Here is a 15,054-nt window from a genome sequence, read left to right on the forward strand (position 1 = left end):
GGCTGCGTTGTATGGTGTTTCAGGCTTGTTTCAAGAAGATAACATAAAACAGCAGGATTTTGAGAAAAGCTGTTTTTTTTTTTAAATGGGAATTTTCAGGGTTCAACATTGAAATTTGGAAAGTCTCTTTTGAAAGTGACGAAGGAACGAAAGGTGTTCAGTGCACGTCGAGGACATAGAAAAAGTAAAAGTTCTAGGCATTTTGAAATTGTGTAATGAAGCGAGAGTATTCTTGTATTCGAATGATTTCTTAGTTCGATGGATTTCACATGGAATATGAATTATGCTTAAATATATATTCCAGGTTAGAAAGTTCGGAATAATACACTTTTTACGTGACAATTTTTCTACTAGAAAATGCTGCCTGCGGTCGATGGCATTTAATTAAGATTTTGCGATCGGATTGACAAGGTTGTTATTGAAGCAGGTACAACTGCTCTACTTCGCCATCCTACTTTCCAAACTAGAGTGAAATCTGGATCCTGCGATTCAATTCGTACTTACCACTCTTTTGAACAAGTTACACTTTTATTTCGAAAAATAAAACTCGACACCTCTGTAACCAGAAAGCCAGAAGCCTACCTTACATTCTCCGCAAATTCGTTCGAGAAAATTAAAACCTAGGCTGCGCCTTTTTTCACCCAAAGACCTCAAATGCATATTCGAACGTAACAAACTAGGGTTAAAACAACGAATAATCGAGGCTAACATACGCAGTGATGAGGAAATCACGAGGTAAAGGGTTAACAGAAATCTAGCAACCAGCAATTACGAAGCTGAAGTGAAATCTATGCAGAGAAGAATCTAACCAATCTTGCACAGAGAACAGAAAATCATTTGCACCAGTACAATGCAACGTTTACTTTAATTACTCCTTTACATCGGGAGCAAAGACGCGCAATTAAAGTCCACTTAATCGTCGATCCGAAGCCAATCGGCGACACAGAGTGAAAATTAGATTTTCATCAGCGAAGAGGGGGGCAATTAACGATCACGCGAATGAAGGCATCCCTGGGCGGATCGACCCTGCAAGGAATGGAGCTAACTGCAAATTTCCGGTGGGCTACATCCTAGATGAGATGAACCATACGAATGTTCGGAGAGTGTTCGAGCACACATTCCGTCAGACGTTCAGTTTTCCAATTCTCCCTGTGTCGTCGCGTTCCCTTCGTTTACGCCTCTTCTGGGGGCCCTATCGCACACGTACACGCCTACAAGGCCGCTGTCACCTCTCTCCCTTTCCCTTCTTCCGTCGTATTGTCATGCCATACGCGTGATTATGCAAATTCTCTTGGCCAAACGAGCAAACAAGGAAACGCCTAAGAACACGTGTCTCCAATACGATATCACGATTTCACGTTTAAACGTTGATTTTATTTTTTCTGCTTTTTCTTTCTTACATCGATCGAACGTTTACCGCGAAACTTGACGTTGACTTCAAACGAATCTTTTCGGATATTAATTACGACGAAGCAAACGAGTAATAGGAATTTTGTAATTACGAATGCGTGTGTAATTTTAATGAAAATTCGTCCGGTATTCATTTTCAACCCGCTCATTTCGCTATGCATGAAACGCATTTTTGAGGAATTATTCAGTAATTATAATACAAGTGTACCGTTGGCAAAACTACAACGTTGTTTGATCAATTGCGCACAGGTAGAGATGAAACGAAGAATGCTAACGTTCGAATAAACTTAACACGTTTTCGTACTTTAATGAATACCCCATAATGAATGATAGTTATCCCATCGACGTAAACAAGCAATTAAAATTATTTAGGTCAGTGGATTAAAAAGGCATGAATAAAAACCCTAACGCCTGTTCTTTGTGTATTAACGCAGATTGCACGCGGGATATCTTAATTTCCGAGGAGAGAGGGAAAAAAATCTAAAATTCTATACTTGGTGAAATTTTTAAATCTCGCACACACTCACTCTCGAGAGAACCATTCTGTTCGCCTCGTAAATACAGGTATACCTTAACCGTGTGCTTAACAGGCATAATAATTCAGCAATTACCAACAAAGGAAAACAAGCCAGATATAGTGAGAAAGTTCGAAAATGTTAGTTGCCACGTCTCTCAAGGATACGGACAATTTTTTTTTTCATTCTAATGGAGAAGAAATTCTGCATTCGTTAGGCGGTGCGTTATTCTCTACGGAGTTATGCGAGGATCATTAAACAGATTGCAAAAAGACCAAGCGATCCAGGATACGCGAGTTTACGGACAGCCTTACGTGCGTGCCTCACACAGGTGATTTGTAAATACACGCACATCCTGGCCGTTCACGCTGTCCTTCTGTACGCGCCGTACTACCCGTGTTGTTCGAACGAACGTAACCAGGAGGCTGTAAATATATCAGCTGTTATCGGCGAACGTCACCGAAGAGGCGCGCACACACTGCGTACATTCGTTGCAACAACTTCGTATCGGACAACGGAAATTCATTTCGTTGCGTCGAGGGTTAATTGATCAAAACACCGGATCGATAGGATTAATTGCAATTTCGACAGAACATTTCATGGAAATTAGATCAGTAATTATTATTACTTCATTTTTTTTTTTGCTGTGTTGAAACACGAGTTTGGAGTCCGTGTTGCATCTGGATCGAAGATAATTGCCGTGCAACGTGTTTTATGATTTCCTGCGGATTTGCTTTGAAGCTCTTTGTGCAAAGAAAAGGTACAGAGTGTCGTTTGTAGTGTGTATCGATGTAAATGAGTGTTTAATAAATACGAGATTAGGTGTACATGTGCGTTTATCTCTCTGCTGGAATTTTAATTGTGATTTTAATTCTTGTATTCTAACTCTATCCGCTTGGAATGCGTGTCGTGCTCGCGTGAGCATTCGTTCCGGGAATTCGCAGTTTATAAAATTGTAAAGTATAGAATTTGAAAACTTGGAAAAATTGTGAAATTTAAATTTTGCAAATTGACGCGTAAGTGATCAATTCTGATATTTCATTTTCTCGGCGAGAAGTAGTCCTAAATTTTTCGTGACAAATTACGTTCGTAATTGCCGACTTGGTGGAAGAAAATATCGAAATACTGTAGTGTAAAGGGTTAAACGGAAATCGAAGAAGAAAATGACTTAAAAATTCACAAAAATTAAATCTATATCTGTTAAACATAATGATACGTACCCTTGAAGATTAGTACGCCTGTGCCTGACCACTCTATACAGTGTAGGACGAAAGATACAACTTAATTTCGCGTAACACCTCGATGTTCTCGCTGCCAAGCGCTAACAAAAGTATAAATTGTCTATTACGTGTACCCGCGGATTTCACTTGCAGTTGCCATTTTCAACACACCTCGAGAATTGGCAAGCTCGATCTTCAGAGCGTAATTCGAGGAAAGAAGGTCAGAGAAGCGTCGATACTTAACCGCAAAGAGGTATCGACACAACGATGGAGCTGACCACGAGATTGTGGTACATCGACGGATGAACCGAAGCCAGACAATGGATGCACGTCATTTATGCATTTACGGGTGCAATGTTCGAAACGTGTACGACATAATGGACAACACGTCATTTGACATAACAAATATCAGAAACCGTAGAAGTAATCTTCTTACCACTCAGAAGCCAAAGTAACAAACTCCAGAAAATAAAATTTGTTAAATTTGTTTCATTTATGAAAAATTAATTTGATTTGCCAAAATTTGGAAAATATCAAAAAGTCGAGTTGATCATTCTAGCTTCCACGTGGCTCATGTTTAAACAGCAAACATAAAAATATTGATGGAAATTACATAATTGTAGACCCTAACACTATCACGATACATAAGCACGAATAAACGACAGAAATTCCATTGAATCGAGCAACACCGCGCCTAAATACAGGGTTAAGTTCCAATCTAGCACGCAACCGGAAGCACCGTCAAACAATGCTTTCGAAAAAAAGAGCGCAACAATGGAAAACAATAACGACAGACGGTGCGTGCAATATACATTCACGCAAGGGAAGCTTTGGTCAGTATTTTCCTGCTGTTTGTTCTCGTTGCGTCAATTTCCTAGATAACTCCATAGAAAATCTGCTTTACATCTTTCACTCAACTGATCTATAAAACTACAAAATTTCAATTCTCTCTTTCTACGAAAAAAAAAAAAAAAAAAAAAGAAACAGAATAGATAATATTCGATAAGATAATTTCGTATAAGAATTATAAGACTCAATATGGTCGAATGTAAAAGCAAATAAGTTCAAAGATAAACGGACATATTTTCAATCAAGAGATACTCATCTATCGGTACAAAGGTTCTTTTCAGTTAGATTTCAATCAAACGGAGGATTCTCACGATAGATCTACACACTTTTTTCCCTCGACATTGTTTATCTATCGGTACGAAAATTCGCCTCTCCAGTTTTTGTGCGCCGGCAAGTCGCGCGCGGGTGCACGTTTTCTGCAATTTGCCTGGCCGCCATTGAGGAAACACACTTCTTTTATGTGGTCCAGGCAACAAAGGCCCGCACCACACAAAGGTATACGGGCGACGTGAAAGCAGCGTGAAAACGGATTGAGCGTTCCACGGTGTTATATGTATGCGCGCGCGTTAAGCTTTATATGCCGCGCGTACTCAAAGGGAAATTAATCCGCGTTCTTTCTCCGGTGGCGAGCAAGATTGCAACTTCTGAAAATTTCTTCGTTTTTTTCGTCCTTCCTTCTCTCTCGCCCAGCTCCTGAAATTTAACTCGGAATATTAAACAGAGGGGTGTCGATGAAGTCGACGTGAATTTGTAAACTGCACCGTATATACCTATACCCACGTTTCGTCGAATTACTCTATGCAAATGTTATCGATTAGTCAATTTTACGCAACTTACTGTAAGCTTCGCCTCGAGATGGAGTAAAGGCAATTAAGATGATATGTTTATGCAAGGATTCTAGTCTCCCGTTTTCGTTCATTTGAATTTCAAATGAGACTCATATCGATATACTATCGAGCTTGAAAGTTGTGCATAAAATTGAACGCGAGAAAAAGAAGTAGTATAAAGAGAAAGAGAAGAAATGTGAATGATGAATGAGCTGATCAACGTGAAATCTAAACGTGAGCATAGTACTCGATGCCTAACGTTGTACCGTTACAAACACAAAATTATCATTCCATACGACTATAAATATTATCGAGGTGATGCCCCAAACTGGTTTTAGGTATTTGGTGCGGGACACAAAACATGGCCGTGGTCCAGCACAGCTGCACGATCAACCGGTTTCCCTGATTACAACCGACTGGGTGTACAGTCAACGAGTGTAACGTAAACACGTAATAACTATTGTATTCCAAATAAGTAACGATGACATCAGAACGATACGTTTCATTCATTATTATTTAGCAATTAGAATATAAACACATACACGTTTCGCTGCTTTCTACGTTGACGCTATTTCATGTTTAACGTTTTTTCCTACTTAATTTGTAAGTATAACGTAATACGCGTATTTTTGCATTTGCCTCAAAATTCATTTATCGATTGTATTGGCAGGAAAATATAAGAATTTTAAGGTTCCTGATTGTGCAACAGGTAAATACGTGAAAATACATATCGGAACTTTAATAAGACTATCCGAGGCGCCACTGACTAATGCTATGGTTTTTAAATAGAATGGGATTCGACTGTGAATGCGTCATTGATGATACCATAAATGCACGTAAGCCAAGGGTAGGAGTATGACTGTATAGTATATTTCATTGTAGTGAAACGTGATCAGCTGTCGGTCACAGCTCATTCGGATATAAGCGAATTGTGACATTGAAAATTTTTAAGTTTGTCAATCGATCAATTTTCATACTGTAAATCACTTCCTTTGTACGCGTATTAATTTTCTAAGAATTTGATACCATGGTAAGTGAGAAAGAGTTATCATTAATGAAGGTTATGGCAGGATGAATATACCTGGTTGCAAATAAGAAATACTAAATATTACAGAAGAAAATTGAAAAATTATTTTAAATATATCCGCCATTGTGCAAATACTTTTGAATAAAATATTTTAAAAAATTCTCTACCTATACTGTAAGACATATTGTACTATACAGACTAACATAACCTAACTTTTCTGAATACAGCAAGATCCGAATGAAGATACACAGTGGAATGACATTCTCAGGAGTAAAGGGATTATACCTGAGAAACAGAAGGAAATTACCGAGGATCAGATAGTTGATATTGTGGAAAATGCAGTAAATGAAAAAACTGGGCGTGGTACTTAATCGACTGGATGAATTGGATGAATTAGAAGATGAAGAGGATGAGGAGGTTCTACTGGAATATCGACGAAAGAGAATAGCAGAAATGAAAGAACTAGCTAACAAATCTAAATATGGTGAAGTTAAGGAAATATCAGCAGAGGATTATGTTAAAGAAGTGAATAATGCTGGAGATGATGTTTGGGTTATACTTCATTTATATAAAGCTGGGTATGGCATAAAAAAATTGAATTCCCAAGGAGAACCTTGTCTTATTATATCTTTTATTTTAGCATCCCCCTTTGTACACTAATAAATCAACATTTAGCAAACCTAGCAAGAAAATTCCCTGCAACTAAATTTTTAAAAAGCATTTCTACTACTTGCATTCCCAACTGGCCAGATAGCAATCTTCCTACTATTTTTATCTACCACAGTGGAAATATGGTGAAAGAGATAATTGGACCAATAGAATTAAGAGGCATGAAGCTAACTGAAGCAGGTATATACAATTTACTGAAAAATTCATTCTGGAAATTTGTTCCCATTTATATTAATATTAATATGAATTGTGGTATTGCCATAGAACTGGAATGGATGTTGGGACAAATAAAAGCTGTACCAACAAAAATTACGGAAGATCCAAAGCCAAAAATCAAGGATGTATTATTTTCTACATTAAGGCATGAAACTGATGATCTAGCTGAGAGTAACGATTGGTAATTGTATTTATGCTGGTACTTATGCAAGCTGAACCAATGTTTGGAAACCACAGAGCACAAAACATTTTATTTATTTTATCACTGTTGTCACATATACATACATCATTTTCTGTTACTTTCGAAATTTTATTGCTATAAATAATAATCGTACTACCACAATAAAATATTTTATTATCACGTTATCAGTTTTTAAATTATCATTTCTTCCACATTTTCTACACCTTTATGATATTACGTTTTCATAAAGTGACTACTATTATTCTAGAATATAACATGCATTATTTTCTATCACGCACCGAAAAAACATAACCTTATTTGCCGATAAACATCGTTTAACTTTATTCTTTTTAATCAAGTTAATTTTTCAATTAATACGACTTATTTACAAATATTCTACTCACGAAAATACGAAGAACACATGACGTTGTTACGTACACTAAACTCTCCATTGAATTCAATGTTCATTTTCTTAACAAACTTCGATGACTGTATATATGTAAATACTGCAAACGAAAAATGAGGAACAGAATGTTTCTTGAAAATTCTAACAGAAATGAATAGGGCTGTACGTACATGCCTGTGATCTTAGGCCTGTGTAGTTTTTGCAGATGTTTACGTTTTGTCGTTCAAGGACTTCTCAGATTTCACACTCCTTTATCTAACACACAGGCCACACCATGCTTCTTTGCATGGGCTTAAAGAACAGTTTAGTTTCTGCCGTTGACTGAAGCCATTCGTAGTATTATACGATGAACTTATAAAATAACAGTTTAAATTTGACATTTGCACGACTAAAATTTTAAATAAAAAACACGTAGACATCGTACATGTGTGATTTTTCGCGTTAGTTACATTATTTATACTTTTCATTGAAACACTTATTTAAAGTAGGAAAAATGGCGGTAATTGTGATTGTAAATTTGAACGCCGTTTTAAACACTGGTCAGGAAAGCTAGGTAAGCTTACATACGATAACCTGCTTATTAAAAATAGAATTTGAAAATTAAAATCATCAGTTTATTGCCAGAAATATTCGTCGTATTATTTTGACATTGCAATAATTGCTTCTTTGTTCTTATTAATTCACTAACTTATGCAATATATTTTTTTTTTATTTTACTTTTCGTATCCTAATATAATTCGTCAGAGCGTAATTAATTCTTTATTTGTTTTTTGCTACATTCTGTATGAAGAAACATACAGTAATTTAACATTTTCTATTTTTTTTATTTTGTTTTTTAGCCGTATTAAAAATTAAAACATAACTGACATATATAAATTAGATTAAAGTTAAAAAAACTTAATTGGGATATGCAAATTTTGTGAATGACAATTTTAAAAACTAAGTAATTATGTTATGTTTAATTATAATTAAATATAATTATAAGTAATTAATACCTTTTGGAATTTGAACTATGAAAATTTTGAAAATGTCTATCCAAATATAATTTCATTAAATATAACCCAGAATGAAGAATAATTTCACTTTGAAAAAATTAATACAATTAAAGGAAAAAGTATTTCCACAAAACTAAAAGATTTTAAACTTATTGAATATACATCACAAAACAACTATGGATCAACAAATGTTGATATTTAATAAAACATCTCGTACAGTTCCTAATATTTTAAAAAGTAGTTTGAAATTACCTAGAACTTTTGTTGATGTAAGAAACTTGGATGAAAATGTACACATCACTGGTGCATTATCAAAGCATTCCCTTTCTCAAAATATATTTGTTAAAAAAGAAAATAAACATAAAAGAATATCACATAAAAGAAAACAAGAACTTACTTTTTTAAATATATGGCATGATTTGCCTAATTGGAATGTTCCTTCCTTTGCTGATGACAAGAAAGAAATGTTAGGTGAAAACATCTTCCATACATCAACAAAATTAGAAGCTTCCACACAAAGAAAGAAGTTAAAACAATGTACTAAAAACCAGAGTAAAAAGCAAGGAATATCTGTTCTTAGAAACGAACAAAAAGAAAATCCATTATTACCAGTGACTTACAATGTATCAACAGACTTTAGTTCTGAATGTCAGGCTCTTTCTTCTTTACAAGATATTGAATCTAAACACTTTCAAGATTCAATTGATTTCTCAAGTAATGAAATATTTAATAAGTTTAATTATGAATTTTATGACAACATCAGTTTAGATAGTTTAAGATGGCACATAACAGATTCTGATGAAACTTGTACTTCTTTAAGTACAACATGTGATAATGACATTTATGAAAAGGCATATGATATAAATGCTAATGAAATTGATATATTTGATACAACAGTATATCAGCCTTTCATGCAGAATAAACTGAATAAGGAGAATATTTCAATAAACCAATCTTTAATGTTCTCAGAATATCAGGATGAAGATACTCTCTCGAATGATAAAAATTTAAAATGTTCATCTGGTTCTTGCTGTGCTTATTGCTTTGGGAATTGTGCTTCAAATTGGATTACAAATAGTGGAGTTCACACTCTTACAAAAGATAAACTATTAGCAGAAATGCCTAATGAAAAATCACAAATTAAGATAAATGATTTAAATTTGAATGTTACAAAGCCAAAGCCCAGTATATATGTAATTGATGATACCTTTAAGAAATTAAATAGTGAAAACACATATGCCTCAACAATTGATACCGAAAATCTTTTACAATATGCAGATAATATTGATTCACCATTAGCACAATTTACAAGTTGTCAGAATGAAAAAGGTACAGAGACTGAAATGTACATAGACACTACATGTACACAAGAAAAACAAAAGTTCAATGCAATCAGTAATTCTAGCGAAGAAATAGATTTCAATGATATTTTAGATATGTTTGACGATCAAATGGAAAATTCATATGATACAGATATATCACAAATTGAAGAAAATAACGAATGTGATACCAATAAAAAAGTGTAAGTGAATTTTTTGAGTGACGTCTACGCGATACGAAAAGAACATTTTCGTAAAGAATATTCTGCACTGCGAACTATTGTAACATTTTTTATATTGTTAACCTGCTTGTTTGAATTGTTCGTTAAAGTGAAATCTATACTACGCACATGTTTTAGTAATGATTTTACAACTGATTTTTTCGTAATGCGCGGCGTACCCCAAACATTTCTTTCTTCCTAGAAATTTTTACGTCTTGTAAAGCACAAAATACACTTGTAGGTTTCAATGTTTATCATGTCCACTAACGTTTTCGAACGCGCGTACAATGGCAATGCATCGGGCGGGAGCACACGGAGGTAAATGTAAGGTTTCATTCGTGGTAAAATGTGGTATTTGTCATTGAATTTCTTTTCAGGCATGTACGTAATACTTTGCGAAGCCTGCGGTAGGCTTTTCAATCGAAAATATCATTTCAATAGGCATGTTATTGACTGCCGTCATTCTAAAGAAGTTTTTAAATGCGACATATGCATGAGAAAGTATAGGTAAAAAAAAAAGGAGCTTAAGACGTATATATTTTTCGGATAAAAGACCGCGAGTTTCAAAATTTATTAACTACATCGAGAGAAATTTATTTTCAGACATAAATCGTCTTTAGTTCATCATTTAAAAATAGCGCATCACGATCATTACACTCGCAATGATTCACCGAAATTCACTTGTAACGTGTGCAATAAAGTTTATAGTAGATTCGGTTGTTTCGAAAATCATATGAAGAGTCATAAGAACGCTTGGTAAGTTTGACTTACTGACGATTTTGAATAACATGCGACGTAGCTTGGCCATTGAATTTTTTTTTTTTTGTCATTTTCAGATCATTGGTCTGCAATGTGTCTAACAGTATTATTCTTATTTAAATTTTTCAGAAGTAAGAGTAAAATTTAAATAAACTAGTGATATTTTATGTGTATATGTATTTGTAGGTTACGTAATAGTGCCATTTCTTTGTATTCTTTACTTTTACACAGTAAAATTAAGACAATAATAACACTCGTTCATAGTTTGTATAAGTTAAAAAAAAAGAAGCAGTATTGATTATTTATAAATTTAGGAAGTGCTGTTGTTTATAACATTTTAATACTATTTTTGTAAGGTATAAATATATAATTCACTTTTTTTGATACGTAAGCGACATGTTATGCTCGCCACAACAGATTATATTATTTTTGTAACAAATGTATTTTTGTAACGCAATAAAAGCAGTTTTCTTTTCCATTGTCTAAATTACTGTGTTCTAAATTATCTGTACTTTAGAAAATAAAGTAATGTTAATATAAAAATGTTTAACAGGATAATGAAAATATAACAGAGACAATAAATCGTTATTTTATTTTCACAAATTTCTCTAGTTTTATTTATATTAAAAAATATATACGCATTCCATCCAAACAATTTCCCCGGAAATCTAATTAGTCTCGAAAAACAGCGTATATCCTTAAAAATTGAAAATTATAAAAAAATTTCATAACAGCGGAATTTTCTGAAACAGGGCGTATCAAATTTTTCAACCTGGTTCCGAATTCGAGAAATTCGATAAATTTCAATTATCCCTGTAATTCTCTTATTTTATGATAAAAAGAATAACTAAACGCACGTACGATACAAATGTATTTAAAATACCATTGCTTTTACCTTAATTCGGTAACTGGCGAAAATTTCAACCGGTTGTCGATCACAGGTTTCAGGATAATTCTTAAAGATACTACCTTTCACAGTGACGTATGGGAATTCTTACGTGAGCAGGCACATTGATATGGTCGTAATAGGTTGCTCCATTATTAGCTTTCACCCTGAGAGTGTTACCATGTATGCCATTAAAGAAAAGCGAAAAGCGGGCATCACTATAAAGCCTACGGATCGTTTCAGTGTGGAGGAGCATTTATCGAGTGACCACAAACCCTGTAGTTTCATGCCCCATTGGTTTGTCTCGATCCCGTAATCGACACTTTGTCCATGGCTTTTCGTTTGTATATTGATTTTTTTTTTCGCTCGACCAAACATAATTATTCAGTTAATTTTTTTCTGCTTTATTAATTCTCCGTTTATTTCTCAACTTATTAGAATTTCAAAAATTGTATCGCAATTTATATTGTATTTATATATTAAAAATTCGCGAAGCTTGGATAATTTTTACAATTAACAGTAATTTGTCGTTCGTGTGCATTTAATTCAGTAACACTTCTATTTAGTTTACGGTATTTATTTTTGTTTGAAAAAATATTCTACTCGTCTGTTACGAATTTTTATAAAAATGTAAATTTTAATTTATACACGAAGTTGTAAATCTGAAAATTATGAAAATTAATGTATTTTTGTGTATTATAATTTATCGTTAAGAATAGTTATCGTTAAGAATTTGCATCGATAACAATAATATGATGCATGAACGATATTATAAACGGTCAAACTGCAATATCTTGCTTGTTTTACTTGCGAGTATACGTTGTTTTATATAATAACACATGAATAATGAATACAGCTACGTCATCAAGATCCCAAAATATCCTATCAGAACTACCGGAGAGATTACAGGAAAGAAATAGAATGAAAAACAAAGGCAGTCCTGTACGCATCGTGATTCTAGTCACGGTATAGTTTCTCGAAATATCGGTGATTCGTCCCTATTTACACGTTGGTTTTCGCTCGTAAATCGCAAAAAGATTCTGTCTCGTATACTTTAGAATTTACCGACGATCGTACAGTATGGTGCAATGGATAAAATAGAATTCCCCGCTTTCATTGTCGCACGATTTACACTGTTCAGTTGTAAAAATTCCACGGTCAAATCCGTGGATTAAGATCAACGCCTTTCTCTTTTATACTTTATACAAATTTACTTCGAATTTACTATAGGATGAAACATTTACTGCAATATTTACACTTTATGTAATTTTATGTATAAAATAATACGTAGTTACGATGTACAGAGACGTTTGTACCGACGCAATTTTTCATATTATTTTTTAACGATGATTATTGTTGATCGATATATTGTTAATTTTATATCCAGTTCATGAACACGCTGACATTTTCGATGAAAAGTGTAAACGGAAATGTTAAAGGTCTAATGGCAATGTTTACGAAGCAATGCTTAGTCGATGGTGAGGTTAAATCATAAAAAATATCATGCGGAAAATAAACTTCCTTTTTTAATAGTGATTTAGTTATACATTTTAAAAGATTAAAAGCACGTTGCTGCGTTAACGAGTTGGAATCTGTTCAACGTTTAGTAAATATGCTTGTTTTATTAGTACATAGTACTTTTTATTTTGCTGAAGCATTTGTATAAAGTTCGTAAATTATACGCAATTTTAATATGAAGTTACTCGTAAAGATTCCTGCAACTTTAATTAGAAAAGGGAAAGTAATATAAAAAATAAAACTTTTTAAAAGTCTTACCCTTTCAACTTTTTTCTGATCAAATTATTCTTCTTTTATTTTCTATTTACCTTTCGATCATCGAGAGTGTAATGGATACGAAATTGAGGCGAATTCCTATTCGAATATTTAAACGAGACGTATGCGTCCCACCGTTCACGATAGAATGAACGGAAACGAAAGAAATATACGTAATTAGATTCGTAGGAATCTGAAATTAAGGTTCCTTAGAATCGAAATGAAATATATACCCATCGATGGACCGAACGACTTTTTGCAACCACGAGAAGTGACGGCGGTGAACCGCGGACGGTGGTGCGCACCATAGTGAACCGTTAACGAAAAGGGATAACTACGGTGGCGCTGCAGCCGGTCAAAATTCGAACGAAAGCTTGCGCCGGAACCGCGCAGATCGTCCTCAGTAGTTGCCCAGACGCTGTCACGGGCGTAGCTGGATGCTGGATTGTCTCTCTCTCTCGTGCGCGCGCGTGCCGCAGGGAGGTGCTTCCTTTTCTTCTTCCTCTTCCTCCTAACCTCGTCCTACGCCGCCTGTATCGTCGACGAACGCCGTGGACGTCACGATCCTTCGGTGCTGCGGATATCGTGCGGCTCGGTCGTTAGTTCAACATCATAACGAGAAGAAGAAAGGGTGCCGGAGAAAAGGGAGGCCGACGAAAAGGTTTCCTGCCGGTCGCTGAAAGAGAGAGAAAGGGTGAGAGGGAGAGAGAGAGAGACAGGGTGAGAGGGATCGAGAAAGAGTGAGAGAGAGAGGGATATAGAGAGGGTAGAAGGGTTCGACAAGGAACGGCAACCGGGTGAAACAGAGAGAGTAACCGGTAAATCGAGAAACAAAGATGGTGAGGAAGAAATAGACAAGTAACGAGAGAAATACGAGAGAAGCAGAGAAAGATTCGGAAGAAAAGCTGTTCGGTAGGGGGTGGAGATGTGTTGAAGTGTGTTCTGTGTATATATATGGTGCAGTGCGGTGCTGTGCTCGAGACAGAGAATGGCGTGGTCGGATTTCGCGTGCACCTCGTCGTGACGTGAAAGGTAAGGATACTACTGTTTTAATCTTTCCTTCTTTTTCTCCCTGTCTCTTGTTTCTCTTCCTTTTTCCTTCTTATTTTTCCTACCATCGTCGACGTAGAACGTCGTTTAAGCACGGATATGACGGTGTTTCCGTATCTGCCACGGAGTAGCCGCGGGGATCGAGTTCCTTATTCGATTGGCAGTTCTCGCTGACGCCGATAATTGGCTTCGATTCGAACGATGATCTGTCTGTCTCGGTCACTCGCCGGTGCCATGCCGCGTGCGCCTCTGTCGTTTGGCTATGTGTTTTTCACAACTACATACTATCGAGCTCGTTGGTATGCCTGCCAGGCCGGGATGCCCTTCCTTGGTCTAAACACTTTTTTGTTTACAACGCGAGGCGTATTGGCGACTCGCGTGTTGTTATTGAAAACAAACTTCGCCTCGAGGCTTGTGAATTCCTGGAAATAACATTGGAGGAGAATTTTCGGAAGTCGTGTTCGTGTGCTTATAACGCAGTTTTTTTTCTATTCGTTCGGTCGACTAGATCGAAAATATTCTTTCACTCACTGTTGAACCTCGTCAATACAGGATCGTCTTACTTTCGTGTTTTTATACGAACAAACGGAACGAAAATACAGTTGGTTAAATTTTCTTGAAAATAGTCGATTCTGTTGGATTATTAGAATTGTGAACATTGAAATTTGCATGCTTGGGTTTTTTTTTGTAGTGAAAAACTGTAATACGCAATTAAAGTTTAATTTAGAAGT

At 35.3% G+C, this 15,054-nt stretch overlaps 3 protein-coding genes across 3 annotated transcripts in view; all 3 read left to right on the top strand.

The window, feature by feature from the left end:
• Nucleotides 1-5,616: 5,616 nt before the first annotated feature.
• On the top strand, nt 5,617-7,068 carry LOC108570584 (viral IAP-associated factor homolog). Its single transcript, XM_017932467.1, is given in 5 exon segments — nt 5,617-5,657; nt 6,076-6,204; nt 6,206-6,426; nt 6,489-6,697; nt 6,782-7,068. Coding segments are annotated over 5 exon segments (702 nt in total). The 5' UTR covers nt 5,617-5,651; the 3' UTR covers nt 6,919-7,068.
• Nucleotides 7,069-7,813: 745 nt separating this feature from the next.
• LOC108570570 lies at nt 7,814-10,615 on the top strand. Its single transcript, XM_017932449.1, has 6 exons — nt 7,814-7,859; nt 8,306-8,395; nt 8,535-9,837; nt 10,097-10,173; nt 10,233-10,362; nt 10,459-10,615. The coding sequence occupies exons 1-6, from the start codon at nt 7,814-7,816 to the stop codon at nt 10,613-10,615; spliced, it is 1,803 nt and encodes a 600-aa protein (XP_017787938.1).
• Nucleotides 10,616-14,245: 3,630 nt separating this feature from the next.
• Nucleotides 14,246-15,054, top strand: part of LOC108570582 (two pore potassium channel protein sup-9) — a 163,264-nt gene continuing 162,455 nt past the window's right edge. The window contains exon 1 of the mRNA XM_017932465.1: nt 14,246-14,305. The gene's annotated coding sequence lies outside the window, so the exon portion shown is untranslated. The remainder of the gene's footprint in view (nt 14,306-15,054) is intronic.

This window comes from Habropoda laboriosa, unplaced genomic scaffold (assembly GCF_001263275.1).
Source record: "Habropoda laboriosa isolate 0110345459 unplaced genomic scaffold, ASM126327v1 scaffold95, whole genome shotgun sequence".
NCBI classification, from domain to species: Eukaryota; Metazoa; Arthropoda; class Insecta; order Hymenoptera; family Apidae; genus Habropoda; species Habropoda laboriosa.

Coding starts and splice junctions, on each gene's coding strand:
- LOC108570570 (XM_017932449.1), top strand. CDS start 7,814: ATGGCGGTAATTGTGATTGTAAATTTGAACGCCGTTTTAAACACTG. Junction 8,396..8,534: donor TATAACCCAGAATGAAGAAT/AATTTCACTTTG, acceptor CATCTCGTACAG/TTCCTAATATTTTAAAAAGT. Junction 10,174..10,232: donor TCGGGCGGGAGCACACGGAG/GTAAATGTAAGG, acceptor ATTTCTTTTCAG/GCATGTACGTAATACTTTGC.